Source organism: Furipterus horrens, unplaced genomic scaffold (assembly GCF_987537825.1).
Source record: "Furipterus horrens unplaced genomic scaffold, mFurHor1.1.pri manual_scaffold_12, whole genome shotgun sequence".
Taxonomy (NCBI): domain Eukaryota; kingdom Metazoa; phylum Chordata; class Mammalia; order Chiroptera; family Furipteridae; genus Furipterus; species Furipterus horrens.
In genome coordinates this window covers 50,536,966-50,561,357 of record NW_028327182.1, presented here as the reverse complement: position 1 = coordinate 50,561,357, position 24,392 = coordinate 50,536,966, and the positions used below count along the sequence as shown (strand labels likewise).

Genomic DNA, 24,392 nt, shown 5'->3' with positions numbered 1-24,392 from the left:
CATTATTTGATTCTCAGCTTCATCCATTCCGCTGTTTATTCCCTGTACATTTTTCTTTATTTCACTTAGTGTAGACTTCATTTCTGCCTAGGTCTTTTTTATGCTGTTGAAGTACCCAATGAGTTCCTTGAGCACCTAATAACCAGTGTTTTAAACTACGCATCTGATAGATTGTTTATCTCCATTTTGTTTAGTTCTTTTTCTGCAGTTTTGTTCTGTTCTTTCATTTGCACCATATTTCTTTTTGTCCTTATTTTGGCAGCCCCCTTGCTTGTTTCTATGTATTTGGTAGAGCTGCTCTGACTAGTCTTAGTAGCGTGGCCTATTGTAGAAAAGTGCATCTGTAGGTTGGATGGGGTGGAGCAACCCGTGTGAACCAGGTTGATGGAGTCTCAGATACAGTGCCGGGGCTCTATGTGGGAAAGGGCTCAGGAAAGGGACAATGGCTGCTGCCTGGCCTCTAGAGTTTTGTCTGTGAGCAAGCTGCCCCCCCTCCCCCCCCAGGCAATTGCCCTGATGCCAGACACTTCGGTTTCTCCCTGTATGCCACTGGTGCCCTGGTGCTAGAGCCTGGAGGGAGTGAGTCTGAGTAAGTACTAAGACCATTCGGGCCCTTTGAGAGTTCCTGGCACTGGAACCTGGGGCTGGGTGGTCTGGTGTGGGGTTGGGATCCCTCACTTCTGAGATATCCATCTCGATTTTTATCCACCACACATGGGTGCGCAATCGTCTGTTCCGCGTCTCCACCTCTCCTACCCATCTGGGTGAATATGACTCCTTTAGCTCCTTGGTTGTAGGACTTCCATTCAACTCGATTTTCTGACAATTCTGGGTGACAGGTGTTTTGTAATTTAGTTGTAATTTTTGCTGTGGTTGGGTGAGGGGGTAAGCCATGTTTACCCTACACCTCCATCTTGACTGGAAGTTCAAAAATTTTTTTCAAATTATATTTAATTATATTTTACAATGATGATCCATCCTGGCCAAGTGGCTTACTTGGTTGGAACGTCGTCCCATAAACCATACCCAGTTGGGGTTCATACTTGATATTTCTCTCTCACATCAATGTTTCTTTTTTTACAAATTTTAACTATACATTATTTTCTTTTTTTAATAAAGAATTTTTTATTGTATAGTTTTTCCATTACCATTCATCCCCCTTATACCCTCTTCTACTCCATTCCCCACTCTTTGGTAATCACCACACTGCTGTCCACGTACATGAGTTCTTTTTTGCTCGATCCCTCCACTCCCCAACCCTCACCCAGAGCTGTTGGCCTGCTCTCTATCTATAAGTCTCTCTCTGTTTTAATGTTAGTTCAGTGTGTTCACTAGATTCCACATATGAGTGAAATTATACGGTATTTATCTTTCGCTAACTGGCTCATTTCACTTAGTATAATGTTCTTCAGGTCCATCCATGCTGTTTCAAAGGGTAAAATTTTCTTCTTTTTAATGGCTGAGTAGTAGTCCACTGTGTAAATGTACCACAGCTGTTTACACATTATTTTTTATTGTATTTTTTCCATTACCATTTATTCACCCATATTCTCTTCCACCTCCACCATCCCTGCCCCCATCGATTGCTTTCTCTCTCTCTCCTGCCCCCTTCCTTTCTCTCTAAAAATCAATAACATATCCTCAGGTGAGGATTATTTAAAAAAATAAAATGATCCGTTTTTCTGGTTCAATAAAAATTATGTGTATAACTAAAAAATTAAGTCTCACTATTCCCATTACTGTTGATAGAATGCTACCATATTAGAGCAGTAAGGTGCCATGATTATATAATAAACAATATTGCAGAACTCTTGAATAAGAATGCAAAGGATGTATACTCAACTTGCAATTTTAATAGCAGGTCTGGGTATGCAAATTTCAAATGAGAAAAATAGAACCATATATTCCCAAAGTTACCCAATCTATGACACCTTATTAGTCTAGAAAATGAAGTTAAAATATATGTATGTGTTAATAATCTGAAGTGGTTCTAAACTTACAGGGACATGCCATTAGTATAAACCACTAATTTTAAGGTTGATATATCTTAGGTAAATCAAGATTTCTTCATATGTTTCTTTGAAGAGTATTTTTATTAAATCTAGATCTTAATCTTAAATTAAGGTCTATCTATTCTTTTGAATTCTCATTTTTCTGCCCTAATATGCTCTTTGGTGTATGTGTGTAGTATAATTTCCACAGGGATAGAGCTAAAAAGTTCCAACACTGGCTTTTTATTTTTGCAGTCCTTGCTTGCCTGACCAAACTTTTTCAGATACATAAATTTGCTGAGTCCCATTAGCATATACTGAATCATATGATAATACAGCAAAAACATTATTTGACCCTCTCTGGGTCACTGGCCTTCAGCAACAAATACACATAAAGCAAAGGATATGTAATTGACTAGAGCTGTTGGAATGAGGAGAGATCAGTGCATTAAAGTATGAAAGGGAACTATTATATAAATGATAGCTATTTAGAGGTTTAGTGTGTGTGCTACCTGGTTCCTGCTGAACCACATACAACCCATACTTTATTATACCCATTTGTCTTAACATTTGGTTCAACATCTAGCTTCTAAATTTGTTATACACGTATGTTTGCTTAATTGCCAAATTTCTGACAATTATCAAGTGCTTAGCTGTGCCAGAACCTGGCTCTTAAGTATTTTCTAACATTAGAAATTGTGTTTTCACAGTGATGTTAACATTTTAGAATCCATTTTGACATAGTAGGTATTTAAATTATTTCAATTATTATGAGATTAGATCTGTCTTTGGATTGCTCTGTGTGATTAAAAATGAAACATTTCCTAGAGATAATCTTAAATTAAGATTGATAATAAACCCTGGCTGCTGTGGCTCAGTGGATTGCGTGTCGGCCTGAGAGCCAAGTGTCGCTGGTTTGATTCCCAGTCAGGGCACATGACTAGGTTGCACATCAGGTCCCCAGCTGGGGGCGCGAGTGAGAGGCAACCACACAGTGATGTTTCTCTCCCTGTCCTTCTCCTTTCCCCCCTCTCTAAATATAAATAAACAAATAATTTTTTTAAAAAAAAGAATGATAATAGTAGCCTACTAGCCTCACATAATCCTTCCACTAAGATTACTGTTAAAGCTCATTCACTTATTTGACAAATATTTATCAAACACCTACTATATTCTAGTTACCACAGAACAGAAATAATTAAAAGGTACCTGCTATCCTCAAGGAACTTAAAATCCCATAAGAGAAAAAATATATACACGTGCAATCATAATACTAAATGGTATGTAACACATAACCAAGAAGTGGTACAAATAACTTAACCTAAGTCTTCAAGGATGGGTAGAATTTCAAAAGGCAAAAATGAGGGAATGAACTAACATGCCCCAGATAACACCATTAACAAAACCATGGAGAAAGGAAAACATCAAGTGAGCATGTGAGTAATAACGCCTGGCTGCAAAAAGAATATGTGATTAGAATTATCAAGAGAAGGGTACAAAGGCCAACTAGGACAAACTGTGTAAGGCCTTACATGTCAAGAAATCTAGACCTCCTTGAATGAACACGCTAACTAAAGGCTCTTTATGATAATAGAAGTAAAAAGATCATAGTAATATAGAAGATTGTTTTAGTGACTGTTGGCCTGAAGATATAGAACCTCAACTTGGATGATTATTTGATTGATTTGTAAGTATTTACTGAATCCCTACTACATAACAAACACTGTACTCAGTACTGAGGAAATAAAAATAAGTGTGCTAAATTATCTGGTCCTCTTATCTCTCTGACTTTATTACTTACCATTTCCCGCTCTGAGGACTCAGTATAGTCCCAGTGGCCTCCTTGCTGTTCCAAGGCATATTTTTATCGTAGGCCATTTGAACTGGCTGTTTCTGTTCCCAGAATTCTCTTTTCCCCACAAAATGCATGGCCAACTTTCACCTGTCCTTCAAGATTTGGCTCAAATGTCACCTTTCCAATGCGACCTAGCCTGACCACCTTATTTTTAAAATGTTACCAGCTTTATCTTCTTTCTTTCCCCCATATCACTTACCATCGAATACATTCTATAATTTATCCATTTATTATGCTTGTTGTTCGCTTCTCCTCACAAGAATGTAAACTACAGAGGAACAGAGGTCTTTGTCTTTTTTATCCATGGATAAATCCCAAGCACCTAGAAGAGTGCCTGCCACATATGAGTACTTAATACATTTTTGTTGAACACTGTTGAATAGGGGAACTGTAAGAATTAATAACCTTCTCAGGAAAAAGAATTTATGAACTAAACAGTGTGATTCATTCAGTGAAAGAGGGATCTACACAATGTTCCAGGAGAACCCAAAAGGAGAGGAACCTGAAAAGTTTCAAGGAAAGCTACTTCTAGGAGCTCATGAATGAGAAGGGCAAGAACTTGCCATAGAAATAAAAATGAAAAAATAAATAAATAAAAGGTACTGTTAGCTGAGAGAACAATAGGATACCCTATAATTGTACTGAAATAATTTGCCTTAATCGTGTTTCTGTCACTAGCATCCAATACAGAGGTTGGCACACAGTGCTACTCAATACATGTTTGTTGAACTGAACTATGCCAGAGAGGGGGGAAAAAACAAAACAAAAACAAGAATGGTCTATGTAAGTGGAGAAAGATCTGTGAATAAGCAACCAGAGAGGAGAATTAGGACAGCATTATGTCAAGGAAGTCTGGGGTAACTCATATCAATGGTGTCAATGTTTAGAGGTCAAAGAGGATCAGGCTGGAAAAAATGCCTTGGGGTTGGTACATATCTGAGAGATTTAGTTTGGTAACATAGGTAGAATACACACTACAATAAATTAAGAAGTCCATGTGTTAAAGTAGAGATAGTGAGCAGAATATTTTTCTGAAAAGCTTACAAAGTATTTTCACATAAGTATCTCATCTTACAGTGAGGACACTAAGACTCAAGGACATTGATTTGCCCAAGGCCATGCAGCCAGCCAGGGTTTAAAATGAGATAGGAATTCAGCTTTTCTGACTCTAATTCTCATATTATTTCCATTCTTCCTCTAGCATGGTCTTCTTTTGCTGTCATTCCTATAGTGGTGGGTTTCAAAGAGTGGGCACTGAATCCACCACAATATCCCACCAACATTCTGTCATAATCAGGAAGGAAGTAAGAGAGGGCCTGAAGAAAACTTCAAGTGTAATTTTATTGCTAGGAGAAAAAAACTGGATACTTCCAAAAGGATTTGAAGCAATGGGTACAGACTACACAGAATCTCAGTAGCTAAAGAAACTGAACACCTACAAATATTAGTTTAATTCAGTTTGCCTGTGCAAATAATTTAGCTATACTTTATTCCTTAAATCAGAGCTTCCCAATAGGTGTGCAGAAGAGGCTAAAAGATGTGTGATGATATTGATCCCCTTAGCCCTTAGAATTGCAAATCTACAGGTTTCAATTCTCTTCTATTTACCAAAATGTGGCATATAGTTATTATACGTATCCGTGAGTCTTTGTATAAATAAGGTTGGAAGCATTATCTTGGCTTACTTCTAAGCAAATAATTAATTTAAAAATGTTAGTTTAGGTACCTTTAAACCTTAAGATAGTATTTATATTATTCACATGTTTAGGGAATAAAACTCTAAAATTAATTCTCTATTATAATTCAATACCCAAGAGAAAACCAACAATGAATGCTGTTGATTTAATTTTTCTTTTTTTCCAAATACACTAAATGTACTAAAATACTTGAAATATATTTACCAAAGATATACTGTAAGTTTCAGCACATCAATTGTATTTTTAATTGAAATTAAAGTAACATTATGATTACTATTATATAAGTATAAACAGAAAAATAACATAAAAACATACCTGTGGGGCATATCCAGGAGGCACGTAAATAGGAGGCACAGAACCATTTGGAGACATCATTGGAACCTGAGCAGGACCTGAATGGGCCAAAGATATGATGTGTTAATCCAGGAGAATTTAGCAAGCTAAAGCTGAAAACAATTTTAATTACACTTGAATACTTTATTTAAACATTCAAACTAATGGGGAGTGTATAAATATGAAAAAAAACTCAGATGATTCAACTGTTATAAAATATAAAATTTTATCTTATAAAGTGCACTGACTGTTTTCCCTGTACCTGCAGTTGTGTTTCTTAAACTTGACTGCTGATCCTAACAGTTACCTGGGAAGCTTTTAAAAATACAGATTTCCAGGCTCTCCTAAACATTTTTATTTAGTATGCTTATAGTAAATGGGGGTCTTGAGTCAATATATTTACTTTATAAATATCCCAGGTGATTCTTATTATTTGGAAGTTTAGAAACACTGACCTACAGAAAAATAAAACCAAACTCTGCAAAAAAAAAAAAAAAAAAAAAAAATATATATATATATATATATATATATTCAATGAAAGATAGTAAAGGCAAAATTTAAAAAGCAATTTAAAAAGCAATAGGGAAAAATAAATCAAGAAAAAGTCAAGAGGGAAAACCAATAATATAAAGAACAGGAATTTGGAACTTGCTTTGTTAGGGTTAAATAAGCCTCTTGTGTAATGTGTAAGTCATGTCTGTGGGGGCTTGAGAACAAAGAAAAATGCCACACAAATACATTTAGCCAAAGAAAAATTTTTGTTTCTTACACTAAAAAGTTCTTAAAAAAGAGGAACACTCAGCTAGTATTATTTTGAATTTCCTTTCTTTTTTATAGTGTTATCTTTTCCAAATAACTTTTATAAATATTATCTCTTGTTTACAGTCTCTCTGTTTTTGTTTTTGTTTTGGATAAAACAGGCACTTCTGGAAGGTGTATTTTATTCTTTCTAGGAACTAACAGTCTCTCTCAGTTTTTTTTTTGGATAAAACAGGCACTTCTGGAAGGTGTATTTTACTCTTTCTAGGAACTAAAATCTTACTTGCTTTACCTAACTTAAAAATAAAACCTCACCCTCAGATTCCTTTTTCCTGGTAATTTTAGACTGCACTGTCCTGTCACCTGCTAGTTTTAATAACTTGAAATGAAACCTTTTCAAAGAGCCTTACTGATTTCTAAGGAAAGAGAGTTACCCAAGAGTCTGATGATGAATGCAACAGGGAAAGAGCTCCTCCTCTTATATGTAGAATTTCAACCTGAAGTACATATTGTGGATTGTATAAAAGAAATAAAAGAGGAAAAGCTTAATCACAGGGCAGAAAAGAAACAAATTTCACTGGTAACATTATAAATACAGTACTTCAGAAAAAAAAAATGAGCATGGCGGTTCTAGCAATTTGAGATATAGCCACTTTTCTTCTTTTTCTTTAGGAAAGGAGAAGGGCGAGGACCAAACAATAAAGTGGTGGTAAGGTTAGGGAAAGGGAGTGAAAGGTGTGGAAGGAAACAGAAAAGAGAAAGTAGGAAAAAGGCAGATCCAGAAGGGAAACACTGAACAGTGAGGGAAAGAGGAGAGAAAGAAGGGGGTTGGAAGGGAAGGAAAAACGCAAGAAGGAAGAGAGAAAGGGGCAAAGGAGGAGAGGTAAGAGGAGAGGGTAAGGGAGAAGACAAGAGAGAGTGCAGAGGGCTGGAAGGGAGGGAGAGAAGGGGAGGGGAAAGAAAAGGGACAAAAAGGAAGGGAGGAGGAGAGTGGGTAGGGAAGGAAGAGAGTAGGGAAAACACTCAAGTGGTTAAGAGGAAGTAAGGAGTGGGGCAGACTACCAAATTATGCTCAGTTTTATTTATATAATTATAAAAATAACATCAATAAAATACTCCTTTCATTCAAAACAAGCCACCAAATGCATGAAGCTCTTCAGAATGTTATCTTAATAGCTAATTATATATAGCTAATACTAACTTACCAGGCCTTTTATGTATTTTTTTCTCTTCATATTCATTGTATTAGGGAAATACTTAAGTCATAGAAGTATGATCCAAAACCAGGCAGTTTCATTTCTAAAACTATAGCTCTACTACATATTCAGGAAACTTTAAAATACTATACTGACAATTTGAGACTTAAGCATGCTTTGATGCTTTAAGGAAAATTAAGAACTCAACTTTATAGCCTTGAAAAACAAGAAACGAAGAACAAAATTTTCCTAAATTAAAGACGCTATCTATTAATTTACTAAATAAAACTTGTGAGGTGCTTTATACCTCTAGGCAAGAAAGTCTTCATCCAAAACTCACCTTTTAACTTCTATATGCGGGATTCAAGAGAAAATGAGAATGGTTTTAAACTAATACTGGTTTACTTCTACTAACTAATTTATGTAAACTACAGTGAATTAGTTTTCTGAATCTGTAGAGTTGGCTTAGACAGATATTATTAATCATATGTGAAGTTTAGCTGAGAACCAGAAAAAGAATTCCCTGAAAATCTTGTTTGTAATCTTAATAAAGAAATTTAACATTTACTGAGTGAGCTTCTACTATATATGCCAGGGACTGTGGTTCCTTTCATGTGTTGTCAAATTTAATTCCTTATATCAAGTCATCAGCATAGTGTTTTTTGTTTTGTTTTTTGGTCATTAGAGTAAAAAAGTTATTGTTGATTAAATTTAAACTTGTAAAACTATATTAACAGCTTTGAGTTGCCATTTTTTTACTAAAAATATGAATAGATAAGTACTATGTAGTTATAATTACAACCATATTATACTTTAAAAGCTGTCAAATAGTTTATAATTTAGTAGTATGAAATTCTACTTTATCCTTTCATTATAGTTAAGTGTAATACTGAGAAAAGAATAAAACAAACCCAACCCAAAACAAACCAGCTGCAGTCCAGGAATATTTTTTAACTTATCTCCCTGGAAATACATTTCATTACAACAAGTAAATTTTCTGATCCTGAGGCAGAAATGGTACATGATTAGATTTTAAAAAAAGACAATTCAGGGCTACCATATTTGTATCTAAAATACTGGTGTGAAGCTAACACTGAACACAGAACTTTACATAAAACTCTGATTACATAAACATGGTAAATACAAGTATTGATGTTTGAAACTACAGTATTTACATTTTTGTTGCTATTCCTGTCGATGGCAGCAAAATCCTAAAACCCAACATACTCGATACAAATGTTTCATTACCTCTTTAATACCAGTAATACTTTTTAATTTAGGAAATGCTAAAAGATTAACTACAAACCCTAATTAAAAGCAATGAAGAGGATTTTACTCAAATAAAGAAGCTAAATCTGTTACAGATTGTACCATTAAATGCACATCTGCACAAGAGTAGTGATATCTGAATAACTGTAGATAGATCTTAGCTTCTGAATAATCTACATGTTTGAGCAAAACCTGCCACAAGTCATAGACCTATTTTATTTATTATTTTTAAGGACATATTTCATATTTCAAAATCTTAAAGAGGAAACTCCATTCACCAATTGTCTTAAGAAATTTGAAAGCCCCTCACTTCAATTCCTTACAAGTGCCATCAATGACTTATGAAAAGATGGTATTTCAGCTAATATGTTAATTCTATTTTCTTTATTAGCATATGTTCACATTTAATTTTTTAAAATGGATCTACAAATATTTGAGTTTAAATTCTTAAAATGAAACGGACTGATGTGCTACACATTCTCTTTATAAGCAAGATTTAACAATGGCTTCCAAATAATCTGATGCCAATTTTCATATTTTAGTCCTAAAAAAACCTAGTAAAATAAAAACACTGGAAAGGAATATTCGGTGGAATATAAAATAAGCCCAACTATAGTCTTATCTTTCGTAACTACGTGGCAACAATTTGAAGTATTTTTATAGCGATAGATTTGGCGGCTATTACACACACACACACGCACACACACACACACACACACACACACGGCGCTTAATACAATGCTTTCCGTGTTTTAAAATAAAAACAGAATGTTCAAAAACAGTCAGCAAATCTTACCACTCATTTTGTTTTCACAGTAGCAGCAGATAACAAGAAAATCCAACAAGGAAACAGCGTAGTACACGTTAACAGCTTTCATTGGAGAACTGCTCGGTCGGTAATTTTTTTTTTTTTCCTCAAAGCGGAGAGCAAAAAACGTTTGACCGAGTCACGTGATACATATCACGTGACCTGCAGTTAACCGCGGAAAAGGAGGAAAAAAAAAGCAAACGTTCGTGCGGCAACGTTTCTGATACAGCAAATTATTAATGTTGCTGCCTTGAATTTGGCCATCTTTCAGACTTCCTTACGAGTCAACTCAAATTTTATTAACTAGTCTGCTGCTGTTCGCTTAGAAATTTTAGGATACATGTAACATTAATTTAGAAGATTCACTCTGAAATATGGTTGTGTAACTTCACAATGCCCACAAAGAATTGACTAAGAATATAAGCTTGATCAATGTGTTCCTCAAACTTGGGATTTATATTTCAGGCTGGCATTTACATCTGAAGCTAATAATAAAGGCCACCACTTCTTTGTTGGTATTTTTTTTCTTCTTTAAAAAGATATAACCTGGACATTAATATGGAAAACAGGTGGATGGCATTTTACTAATATCTATAAAATCTGAAAAGATAGGTCATGCGTTCAAGCTCTGAGCACACTACCCAAGCACAGCTGGACACCAGGAAGGAGACTGTAAAACTTTTGGAGGCCTTTTCATTACTTTATGGTGCTATGTAAAGGAAATATATTAATACCTAACATAAATAGACAGGTAAATAATAACGATTATGATATGTAACAAGTTGCAGAGTGAAAATAAAATGGATTTGGGGCCCTGGACAATGTGGCTCAATGGGTTGGAATGTCATCCTGCAAACTGAAAGGTTGCAGGTTCGATTTCCGTCAGGGCACATACCTAAGTTGCGGGTTTGGTTCCTGGCCAGGGCACACAGGAGAGGCAACCTGTCCATGTTTCTCTCACATCAATGTTTCTTGCCTTCCCTCTCTTCCTCCCTTCCCTTCTCTCTAAAATCATTAACCATGCCCTCAAGTGAGGATTAAAAAAAAAAAAAGTGAATATTGGTATCAAAAAATAAGTATAAATAACAGCTTCAATATTTATTAGCAAGGCAACTTATTGTTCTTTGAATCTGGTTCCTTTTGTAAAAAGGGTAAAATAATCAACCTCATAGCACTGTTGTGAGAATCAAATTAGATAAATTTAAAGTACTAAGTACACTGTCTGGCACTGCTCAGTAAATGATAGTTAATATAAATAAAAGTATGACCACTTTTTTTTCCCCCAAAATAAAAATTATGTAGTGCAGAGTATGTGCTAGGCACCATTTGGAGTGTTTTATATGTGTTAACTCAATCCTCACCATAACTGAAGTAGGCATCAGTCAGGTAAAGAAACTAAAGCAGAATGTAGTCCAGTAGCTTTCCAAGGGTACACAATGAGGAAAGGCCAGTATTATATAACAATAAACTATATTAAAAAAATAAACAATGTTTAAAGGGCCAGGTTCCAAAAAAGGGGAACAAGAACTGTCAAAGGATAACTTGAATTCAATAAATAAATGCTAGACACTCCAGAGGAGATAAGACACCAAAGGACAATTCTCACATGCAGGAAAGTGTAATTAACTTCTGAATTCCTACAAAAAGGCAAGGCTGGCCTGAAGAGCAAGACTTAATGGCAAAGAATCTCTTGGTAAATGCTGAACTCAGCCTCTCAGTAATTCCAACCATGCCTCTGACCTTCAGTCCCTAAATAAAAAGCAAGCCCCTGCAAGCCTTCTTCCTCATTTTGGCTCATGTTCTCACACGACTGTTTCCATTTCGTGTGTTTTTATTTCTTGGAGCTTTCTTTAACTAGTTACCTTTTCAATAGTTTCCATTGTGCTCACTGGAACCATTTCCTCTATTATACTTTCCCTTGCGTCCTCAACCTTTTCACAGAACACTTGTTCACGTGCTTCCCTCAGAAGAAATCTGGCTCTCCCCTAGGATAGTTTTTTCAGCAGCCCTTGAAAGCAGAGGCTTCAAATTTTCTCCTGCTGCAATCTGCGGACACCCTAAGGCTGGTTCCACATTACCATTGTTGTTCCCATTTGATGCGAACGTTTTTTTTTCCTTCAGATTATACCATGTCAGTATGTTAGCCTCTAGTCCATCTAACTGCTGTCATGCTCAGTTCTCATTGAGAAGTTTAGCGCTATTTCACAGTTCTTTTTTCTCCAGCCCAGCTTTTACCCATGAGCACAATGACTTTAATATCCAAAAAACCTAGTCTCAAACTTTCTTGAACTCTTCTCTTCCATTCTGTTTTTAGTAACCCATTTTCAAAGACACATCCTGAAACTTTCATTTAGAATCCCACTCTCATTTTATAAATCTTAACACTTGCATGTTTCAGTCTCTGGCCACCACATTTCATTTCTCCATTTCTCTTCCACATTTGTTTTTCTTCATAATGATCTCCCCTTTCTTCTGATACAACAATGTCTTTATAGCCTAATTTCCTTTCCCATCCCCTCCCATGAAAACCCCCAATTTTAATCAATAAGATAATCACCTTCCCTTCTTTTAAACCTGAACTGTAGAAATAAAACAGTACTCCGGTTGGCATGTTTGTAAATTTAGTTATCTAGAACTTTAACTCAGCTATCAGCATTACTCAGGAATCCTTTCAGAAATTCGTCCCTGGAGATCCTCACCACTCTTTAAGGAGCTCCCCCATACTGACCTTAACCACATATCTGAGCATGCAACTGACTGAACCCTTTCAATGTTAGTTTTAGAAGAATTATTGTCCCTTCACTAGGGCAGAGCTATCTTTCCATTTCTACTCTTGATATGATCTCCAATTCCTCCTCCACTGGGTCTGTGCTTTATTGGTCATTTCTGTCCCATTCAGTATTTTTACTTGTCTTCTGTGCTCTTCTAACAAGACTTTGTTCTCTACCCCTACTTTCGTTACAATTGCTGTATAAAAATGAAGTGAGAGGATGCATCGAAAGTATTACAATTATAGGAATGCATTACACAGTGATGAGCGTATTTTAGATTTTTAAAACATTTTCTTTAAAAAAATTTTCAATTACAGTTCACATTCAATATTACGGTCAAACCGCAGTTCTCGACCATCTCCCATCTCAAACAATTCAGTTCTGGACCTAGTTATTCATGGAAAAAATGTCTCGGTTGTTGAACAAAATTTTGGACCTCGACTTGACAACCCTTTCAGGCTGATTACCTGTATGATCAGTCACACGTCTCTCAGGTGACAAACAAAGGAGAGAATGTATGACTATGTTCCGTTTTCAAATAAGCTGTTTCTCGAATTCTACTGGAATGAATTAGGTTCAAGAACTGAGGTTTCCACTGTAGTTTGTATTAATTTCAGGTGCACAGCATAGTGGTTAGACAATCATATACTTCAAAAAGTGTTCTCCTTGCTATATTCCCTATGCTGTATTTTACATCCCCATGACTATTTTGTAAAGTACTATTTTGTACTTAATACCATTACCTTTTACGCCCAGTCTCCCAATCCTCCTTTCCTCTGGCTACCAACAGTCTTTCAATTTTGTTTGTCCAGTTATTGTATTTTTAGATTCCACATAAGTGAAATCATATTATATTTATCTTTTTCTGACTTACTTCACTTAGTGTAATATCCGCTAGGTCTATCCATGCTGTCACAAATGGTAAGATTTCATTCTTTTTTTATGGCTGAATAATATTCCATAGCACCATAGTTTTTTTTTTTTTTTAATTTTTTTTTATCCATTCATTCATTGACAGGAACTTGGGTTGCTTTCGTAGTTTGGCTATTGTAAACAATGCTGCAATGAACATAGGGGTATATACATTCTTTTGTTAGTGTTTGGGTTTTTTTTGCTATATACCCAGAAATGGAATAAGAGGGTCATAAGGCAGTTGTATTTTTTGAGGAACCTCCGTATTGTTTTCCACAGTGGCTGCCCCAATCTGCAATCCCACCAAAAGTGCAGAAGGATTCTCTTTTCTCCACATCCTCACCAACACTTGTTATTTGCTGACTTATTGATGAAAGCCATTCTGACAGATGTGAGGTGATATTGTGGTTTTAATTTACATTACTCTGATGAACAATGGCATTGAGCATCTTTTCAAATGTCTATTGGTACGCCCTCTTTGGAGAACTGTCTATTTAGGTCCTCTGCCTATTTTTAAAATGAATTGTTTATTTTTTTGGTATTGTTATGAGTTCTTTATAAATTCTGTATATTAACCCCTTATCAAATGTATCACTGGTGAATATCTTCTCCCATTCCACAGGTTGTCTTTTTAAAATTTGTTGATGGTTCCTTTGATGTGAGAAAACTTTTTAGTTTGATGTAGTCCTATTTATTTTTTCTTTCGATTCCCTTGCCTGAGGAGATAGATCAGGAAAAAAATTGCTAAGAGAAATGTCAGATTTTACTGCCTATGTTTATTTCTAGGAGTTCTATAGTTTTCAGCCTTGTATTTAAGTCTTTAATCTATTTTGAGTTTATTCTTGTCAATAGTGGTCAGGCTTCATGCTTTTGCACATTATCTGTCCAGTTTTCCAAACACACCATTTACTGAGTACACTGTCTTTGCCTCCTTTGTCATATATTAATTGCCCATACAGGCATGAGTTTATTTCTGGGCTCTGTTACTATTGATCTATATGCCTGTTTTTATGACAGTACCATGCTATTTTGATTACTACAGCCTGGCAGTATAGTTTGGTATGAGGTAGCATATCTCCAATTTTGTTCTTCTTTCTCAAGATTGTTGTTGTTATTTGGGGTCTTTTGGGGTTCCATATTTTGCATTATTTGTTCTAGGCCTGTGAAATATGCCATTAGCATTTTGATAGGAATTGCATTGAATCTAAAGATTTCTTTGGATAGTATGGACATTTTAATGATGTTAACTCTTTCCATTCATGAGCACAGTAAAATATTTCAATTTATTTGTAACTACTTCAATTTCTTTCTTCAGTGTTTTATAATTTTGAGTACAGTAATTTATAACCTTGATTATATTATTAGGTACTTTCAAATGCAACTATAAATTAGATTGTTTTTCTAGTTTCCTTTTCAGACAATTTATTATTCATATATAAAAATGCAAATGATAACTAAATATTAATTCTGTATACTTTTTTACTGAACTCATTTATCAGTTCTCATAGTTTTTTGGTGGAATCTTTAGGGTTCTCTATATACAGCATCATGTCATATGCCAATAACGAGAGCTTTACGTCTTCCTTTCCAATTTGGATGCCTTTTATTTCTTCTTATCTGATTACTGTGGCTAGGATTTTGGAACTATGTTGAACAAGAGTGGTGAAAGTGGACATCCCTGTCTTGTTCCTGATCTTACTACGGAAAACAATTTAGTTTATCCCCCATTGAGCATGATGTTAGCTGTAGTTTTGTCATATATGGCCTTTATTATGTTGAGGTATGTTCCCTCTATTTCCTCTATGCAGTAAGTGGGTGCTAAATTCTGTAAAATGCTTTTGCATCTATTGACAGGATCATATAATTTTCATTTTTCATATTGTTTATGTGGTGTATCATGTTATTTGACTTGCAGATATTGAACGACTTGCATCCCAGGAACAAATCTCATCTGAGCATGGTGAATGATCTTCCTAGTGTATTCCTGAATTCACTTTGCTAATATTTTATGAGGATTTTTGGATTTACATACATTAGGGATATTGGCCTATAATTTTCTTTCTCTGTAGTGTCTATCTGGGTTTAAAATAAGAATAATACCGGCATCATAAAATGGGCTTGGAAGTCTTCCTTCCTTTTAAATTTCTGGAATAGTTTGAGAAAAACAGGTGTTAGTTATTCTTTGAACGTTTGGTAAAATTCACCTGTGAATCCATCCAATCCAGATATTTGTTTGTTGGCGTTTTTTGATTACTGCTACTAATTCATCAGTTGCAATACTTCTATTTGAATTTTCTGTTTCTTCTCGATTCAGTTTAGAAACACTGCTTTTATCTAAGAATATATTCAATTCTTGTGGTTATAGTTAACAGTAGTGTGCCCTGGCTGGTTTGGCTCAGTGGATTGAGTGTCGGCCTGCGAGCTAAGTGTCGCTGGTTCGATCTTACAGTCAGGGCACATCAGAGAAGGAAAACTCTGACTCCAAAAAACCTCCGCTGCCTTGCGGCATACCTCTTCAGGGGAAAGGCTAAGGGAGTAAACCCCGACAGAAAATCCGGAGCCGGAGTCCCTAAGGCGGTTTGACGTTGTAGTCAACACCGGCAACTCCTGCGGCGCACCTGAAGCCAAGCTGTATTGACTCCGTCTTTCCCTTGGACCCTTCAGCTGCGAAGAGAGGGGGGGTCTGCTGCATGGGCAACAGCAGACCCTCCATATCACCCTGCCCAGGCTCTGTAGCTTCAGCTCCACTGGAGAGGACACTCCAGCGTCATCGCAAGATGTCGATTCAACACGGGAGGAGACAGATACCGTGTCACTCCCGAGTCGGACTGCACAGCCATTCTCGGTGGTGCAGATAGACTCTTAAGAAGCTACACCATCGTCTCTCGAGACGGACGGCTGCCGATGACGATGATATTCAATTCTTCCAGATTGTCCAATCTGTTGGCACATAGTTGATTATAGTATTTCCTTATATTCCCTTATTTTTTGTGTGATGTCAGTGGTTAGTTCTCCTTTATCAGTTCTGATTTTATTTATTTGTGTCCTCTCTTTTTTTCTTGATAAATCTGGTTAAAGTTTACCAATCTTACTAAGGTTTCATTGATCTTTTTTTTTTTTTTTTTTTTTTTTAAGACACTGATCATAATTATTTCTTTCCTTCTATTCAGTTTGGGCTTTGTTTGTTATTTTTCCAGTTCCTTTAGGTGTAAAGTTAGATTTTTCATTTGAGATTTTTCTTGTTTCTTGAGGTAGGCCTGTAATGCTATGAATTTCCCTCTCAGGACTGCTTTCTCTACGTTCACAATTTTGAGGCATTGAGTTTTCATTTTCATTTCTCTCCAGGCAACTTTTGATTTCTTCTTTGATCTCATTGTTAACCCATTCATTTAGTATCATGTTATTTAGCTGCCACTTGTTGGTTTGTTTTTCAGTTTTTTCTTGTATTTGATTTCTAGTTTCATAGCATTGTAGTCAGTGGAGATGCTTGTTATGATTTCAATCTTCTTAAATTAATTGAGACTTGTTTTGTGTCCTAACATCAATGAGGTATTAAAATACCCAACAAGAACTTTATTACTGTCAATCTTTTTCTTGATGTTCATCAACAGTTGCCTTATATATTTAGGTGCTCCTATGTTGTGTGCATAAATGTTTAAAAGGATGATATCCTCTTGTTGGGTGAATCCCTTTATCATTATGTAATGTCCTTTTAATCACTTATTTTAGTTTTGTTTCAAAGTCTATTTGTCGGGGAGAATGCTCTGGCCTGCCCACCGGCACAAAGAGGAATTCATTGGGCCTGCATGCCAGCAAAGGGGAACGTGTCCCCTGCCCCACACATCTGCCTGCTGCACCGACCAGCCTGCCAGTGGGCTGGAAAAAGCGCACCTGCCACACTCGACCTGGGCTGCAGATGAAAGAGGGTGAAATGAACTAGAGGAGCCTTGGAAAATTTTGGACACTGGTTCTGGAGAAAACACTGGAGGAACAGCAGAACAGATCTCAAGGCAGAATCAACCTCAGTGCTATGGAAGAAATCTCAAAAGCAGACTACTTCCTTCCAAGAGACATCAGCCAGAGGCAGCTCAACAACTGTCAGAAGTGAGCAGAGTGACTCTCAATCAGCTAATTTAAAGGAAGGACACACCAAAGAGCAACACAACAAACAAAACCAAAATACTACTACAGAGTCCAAATAAAAGGCATAAAGGAGCATCCCAAGAGCAAAAAATTGAGGAGATCAAGGAGTCTGCACCCCTGAATCACACGAATTCCTACCACAGAGGGTCACACCACTAAGGCAGAAAATAAAAGTAGATCAATCTAAGAAGCAGAAACAAACAAGACCACCCACCGAAAATGGGGAGGCAGAATACCATCTTACCAAACAGGAACAATACCCACCAAAGGAAAGGAGGAATTCTCAGAAGAAGGGTTAGATGAAATAGAGGCAAGCAAACTATCAGACATGGAATTCAAAACACTAGTAATGAGGAGGTTTGATGAACTGAACAAACTCAAAGAAAACTACAACAAACTCCAGGGGAACTACAAAGTACTGCAGGGAAACTACAAGGAACTTCAGAGAAAATATAATAAACTTACTGAGAATTACACCAGCATGAAAAAGGACATAGAAGCTATCAATAAGAGCCAGGAGAAAATGAAAGGGTACAATTTCAGAATTGAAGAACACCGTAGAAGGAATTAAAAGCAGGCTAGAGGAAGAAGAAAATCAGATCAGTGAGATGGAGGACAATGTACAAAAAAATTCCCAGACATTGCAACAAAATGAAAAAGACTAAAAAAGAATGAAGAGGTTTTAAGAGAGCTGCAGAACAACATGAAACGTAATAATAGCCATATCATAGGAATACCAGAAGGAGAAGAAGAGGACCAAGGGATAGAAAACTTGTTTGAAAAACTAATGACAGAAAACTTCTCTAACTTGATGAGAAAAAGTCATGCAAGTCAAGGAAGCACACAGGGTCCAAATGAAGAAGAACCCCAACAGGCCCACTTTGAGACATGTCATAATTAAAATGGCAACATTGAAAGACAAAGAGAGAATCATAAAAGCAGCTAAAGAGAAACAGGTAATAACATACAAGGAACTCCAATAAGGCTCTCATCAGATTTCTCAGCAGAAACACTACAAGCCAGAAGGGAATGGCAAAAAATATTCCAAGCAATGAAAAACAAAGGCCTACAACTGGGAAAACTCTACCCAGGAAGGCTCTCCTTCAAAATGGAAGGTGAAAGAAAGCGTTTCCGAGACAAAAGAAGGCTAAAAGAATACATGTCCAGTAAAGCAACATTGCAAGAGATGCTAAAGGGTCTGCTTTAAGAAGATGAAGAAACAGAGAGAGACAGAGAGGAACACAAGTACAAAGGGGGGAAATGACATTAATTAAGCATCTATAAATAATAACCTTAAATGTAAAGGGATTAAATGCTTCAATCAAAAACACAGGGTAGCTGATTAGAAAGCATGACCTACATATATGCTGTCTACAAGAGATCCACCTCAGAATGAAAGATACACACAGACTGAAAATAAAGGAATGAAAAACATACTTCATGCAAATGGAACAAAAAAAAAAGAGCTGGGGTAGTAATATTTATGTCAAACAAAACACACTTCACAGCAAAGGTCATAAAAAGAGACAAAGAAGGACATTTCATAATACTTAAGGGAAAAATCCACCAAAAAATAAAACCCTTGTAAACATATATACACCCAACATAGGAGAACCCAAATATGTAAGGAAAATTTTGAAAGACGTCAGGAAGGATATAGACAGCAACACACTCATAGTAGGGGACTTTAACACACCATTATCAACAATGGACAGATCTTCAAAGCAAAGACACACCAAGGACATTGAGGGATTGAATAACACTCTAGATCAAATGGACTTAGTTGATATGTATATATACAACTTTCCACCCCAAAGAAGCAAAATATACAATCTTTTCAAGTTCACATGGAACATTTTCAAAGATAGACCACATGGCAGGAGAGAAAACAAGCTCAACAAATTCAAGAAAACTGAAATTATATCAAACAACTTCTCAGATCACGATGCCTCCAAACTGGAAATCAACCTGAACGAAAAAAACTCAAAAACATTCAAATCCATGAAGAATGAATAAGATGCTATTAAAAAATGAATGGGTTACAATGACATCAAAGAAAATATAAAAAAGTTTCTGTAAGCAAATTAGAATGAACACACAACAACCCAAAACCTATGGGATACAGTTAAAGCAGTCCTGAGAGGAAAGCTCATAGCAATACAGACCTACCTAAAAAGGACAGAAGAATCTCTTATAAAAAATTTAACCCTACAGCTACAAGAACTATAGGAAGAACAACAAACAAAGCCCAGAGCGAGTAGAAGGAAGGAAATCATCTAGATTGGAGTAGAATTAAATGACATAGAGACTAAACCAACAATTCAAAAGATCGACGGAACTAGGAGCTGGTTCTTAGAAAAGATAACCAAAGTCGACAAGCCTTTAGCCAGGCTCATCAAGAAAAAAAGAGAGAGGACCCAAATTAAGTAAAATCAGAAATGAAAGAGGAGAAATCACAACCAATACCACAGAAATACAAAAGATTGCAAGAAATTATTATGAACAACTGTACCACAAGAAATCTGGCAACGTAGATGAAATGGACAAATTTTTGTAAACATAATCTTACAAAAAAGAATCAAGCAGAAGCAGACAGCCTGAACAGATCAATAACAACCAGTGATATTGAAGCAGTAATCAAAAAAAATCCCGGCACACAAAAGCCCTGCACTGTATGGCTTCACAGGTGAATTTTAGAAAAGATTTAGGAAAGAACTAACTCCCATCCTTCTGAAACTATTCCAAAAATCCAAGAAGATGGAAGACTCCCAAACTCTTCCTATAAAGCCAGTATTACTCTAATTCCAAAACCACGTCAAGACACAACAAAGAAAGAAAACTACAGGCCAATATCGCTCATGAACATAGATGCTAAAATCCTCAACAAAATATTGGCAAACAGGATCCAGTAACACATTCAGAAAGGTCAAGTCGGATTCATCCTGGGTATGCAAGAACGGTTTAATATTTGCAAATCAATAAACATAATACACCATTAAACAAAATAAAAGACAAAAACCACATGATCATATCAATAGATGCTAAAAAGTATTTGATAAAGTACAACACACATTTATGATGAAAACACTGAGCAAAATGGGAATAGAGGAAGCACATCTCAACATAATAAAGGCCATATACGAGAAACATGAAGACAACATCATACTCAATGGGCAGAAATAAAAAGCATTCCCCCTGAGATCAGGAACAAGACAGGGATGTCCCCTCTCTCCACTCCTATTCAACATAGTTTTGGAAGTTCTAGCCACAACAGTCGAACAAGAAAGAGAAATAAAAGGCATCCAAATTGGAAAAGAGGAGGTAAAAGTCATTATCTGCAGACGACATGATAGTGTACATATAAAACCCTATAGACTGCACAAAAAAATTACTCAACCTAATAAGTGAATTTTCCAAAATAGCAGGGTACAAAGTCAATGTTCAGTAGTCGAAGGCATTTCTATACACCAACAATAAAATATCAGAGCTAGAAACTAGAAAAAATCCCATTTACTTATAAGTAAGAAAAATAAAGTACATAGAAATAATCTTAACCAAGGATGTAAAAGACCTGTACTCAGAAAACTACATAACACTGAAGAAAGAAATTAAGGAATACAAATAAGTGAAAGCATGTATCATGTTCATGGATGGGAAGAATCAACATCATAAAAATGTCCATACTACCCAAAGAAATATATAGATTCAATGCAATCTGTATTAAAATACCAGCAACATATTTCACATACCTAGAACAAACACTTCAAAAATTTATATGGAACCAAAAAAGACCTCGAATAGCAAAAGCAATCTTGAGACAGAAGCAGATAGTAGGAGGAATCACAATACCTGATATCAAATTATACTACAAAGCCAGTGTAATCAAAACAGCCTGGTATTGGCATAAGAACACACATATGAATCAATGGAACAGAACAGAGAGCCCAGAAATTAACCCAGGTCTATATGGTCAACTAATATTCGACAAAGGGGGAAGGAACATATAATGGAGTGAGAAGAGCCTCTTCAAAAAATGGTGCTGGAAGAACTGGATAGGGATTTGGAAAAAAATGAAACTAGATCACCAACTTGTACCACACACCAGAATAAACTCAAGGTGGATCAGAGACTTAAATGTAAGACACAACATTATAAAAGTCCTAGAAGAAAACATAGGCAGGAAAATTTCAGATATCCCATGTAGCAATATTTTCACCGATAGATCTCCTAAGACAAGGGAAATGAAGGCGAGAATAAACAAATGGAATTATATCAAACTAAAGAGTTTCTACTCATCAAAAAAAAACATCAGCAAGATGAAAAGGGAACCAACCATATCGGAAAATATATTTTCCAATGATACCTCAGATAAGGAATTGATCTCCAAAATATATAAAGAACTTACACATCTCAACACCAAGAACACGGACTGCCCAATTAAAAAATGGGCAAAGGATCAGAACAAACACTTCTCCAAGGAGGATATACAGAGGGTCCATAGGTATATGAAAGAATGCTCAACATCACTAGCCATCAGAGAGATGCAAATACAAACCACAATGAGATAACACTTTATACCAGTCAGAATGGCCATCATCAACAAATCAACAAACAACATGTGCTGGCGAGGATGTGGAGAAACGAGTACCGTAGTGCACTGTTGGTGCAAATGGAGACTGGTGCAGCCACTGTGGAAAATAGTATAGAATTTCCTCAAAAAATTAAAAATAGAATTACCTTTTGATTTGTGATTCCATTGCAACGATTATACCCAAATAATCCTGATACATCAATTCAGAAGATCCTACGCACACTTATGTTCATAGCAGAGCTATTTACAGCAGTCGAACACTGGAAACAGCCTCAGTGCCAATCAGGGGATGAATGAATCAAAACATTGTGGTACATTTACATGATTGAATACTATGCAACAAAAGGAAAGACCTACCTTTGCCACAGTATGGATGGAGCAGGAGAGTATTATGCTTAGTGAAATAAGCTAGGTTACAAAAGAAAAATACCATATGATCTCACCTAATACAGGAAGCTAATCAACAAAACAGACAAATAAGCTAAATAGAACCAGAGGCATGGAAACGAGGAACTGACAGGGACTGGGGGGGGAGGGGTAAAGAAGGAGAAGGGTCTAGTCAAGGAACTAATGTAAATGACCAATGGCCACGAAAAACAGGGTGGGGATTGATGGTGCAAGATGGGGGAGGTGGATGGGGGAGGGGATAGCAATGGGGGGAAAATGGGACCACTAAAATAGAACAATAATAAGAAAAATGGGGGGAAGAAACCCAGTATAAAGAAGAGTGAACTATTAATGTAAATAATTAACATTTTCTTTAAAAAATAAAAATAAAAAAGAAAGAGGACTTCTGGCCAAGACGGAGGTGTAGACAGACATGCTGCGCCTCCCTCCACAACTAAGAAGAAATACAACTACCTCAAAACTAGAAACAACCAGAAGTCCAGCAAACAAAAATATAAAGAAGAAATACTCATCCAGACAGGTAGGAGGGGTGGAGAGGACATGGTGTGGTGGTGGCAGCAGCGGTGGCAACGAAAGGCTGGCAGAAAGCACAGTTACACGTTTTAAAAAGTCAGGAGGGACACCTGGGGAGAGTTCCCAGCTTCTCACCAGACCATGCAGCTCATGGTCCCAGCACTGGGGAAAATCAAGCCTCATTGCTTTTGACTGTGCAAACCAGTGGAGGTTGGGATGGAGGGAGAAACTGCCGGTCTCTCAGCAGAGTCCTCTTGTTTAAAGGGCCCCCACATTTCTAGAACGTACGCAGACCCATACAATGTGGGAATGACAGGCAGGGCACCAGCTAGAGAGGCACCAGTCCCATCCTGAAGTGGGAGAAGTGACTGGAAAAAAGGCGAGTGCTGGGCAAGCAGCATTGTTCCTTCTCAGACCCGTTCCCCACATACAGTGCCACAACGTGATAAAACAGGTCGCCCTGTACTGATGAATCCCTACAGCTCCACCCCTTACAATGTAACAGGAGCGACAGCTCTACCTAAGACACAGAGGCAAACACACACAGGAGACTTCCGGCCAAGACGGAGGCCTAGACTGACACGCTCCATCTCCCTCCACATCTAAGAAGGCATACAACTACCACAAAACCAGAAATAACCAGAAGTTCCAGAAAATAAATGGAAGTCCAACACATGAAGTTATAAAGAAGTGGTCCTCGTCCAGACAGGTAGGAGGGGCGAAGCTAGGGCTGAGAGATCAAGTTTTGCTGGCGGCGGCAGCAGAGGCAATGGCAAAGGGCCAAAGGGCCAGCAGTAAGCACAGACACCGTATTTAAGGGGAGACTAGAAGTACCTTTGGAGCACCCCTGGCTGCAGATAGACCCATCAGCTTGCGATTCCAATGCCGGGGAAGGCAGACCCCCATTGCCTTGGACTGTGAGGCAGGGGATGAGGATCTCAGTCTCTCAGTGGAGAGTAAGAATCCATTTTGGACCCCCATCCGCACAGAAAATGCCACAGCGTGGTGAGAAGGGTCACTTGGTTGTGATGAGTTCATGGGGCTCCGCCCCCTACAGCGTTGGAGGTATGACAGCCCAGCCCCAGAAGCAAAGGTAAACACAAAACTGTCAGGAGGACATAGATCATGATAGCGATCCAGGTGACG

At 36.9% G+C, this 24,392-nt stretch overlaps 1 protein-coding gene across 2 annotated transcripts in view; it reads right to left on the bottom strand.

Annotated features, from left to right (window-relative positions):
* FNDC3A (fibronectin type III domain containing 3A) overlaps positions 1–24,392 on the bottom strand; it is a 244,613-nt gene that overhangs the window by 87,606 nt on the left and 132,615 nt on the right. For both annotated transcript variants that reach the window (XM_090258101.1, XM_090258102.1), the window contains exon 4: positions 5,859–5,935. In XM_090258101.1, the coding sequence (XP_090114227.1) occupies positions 5,859–5,935 (77 nt within the window). The remainder of the gene's footprint in view (positions 1–5,858; positions 5,936–24,392) is intronic.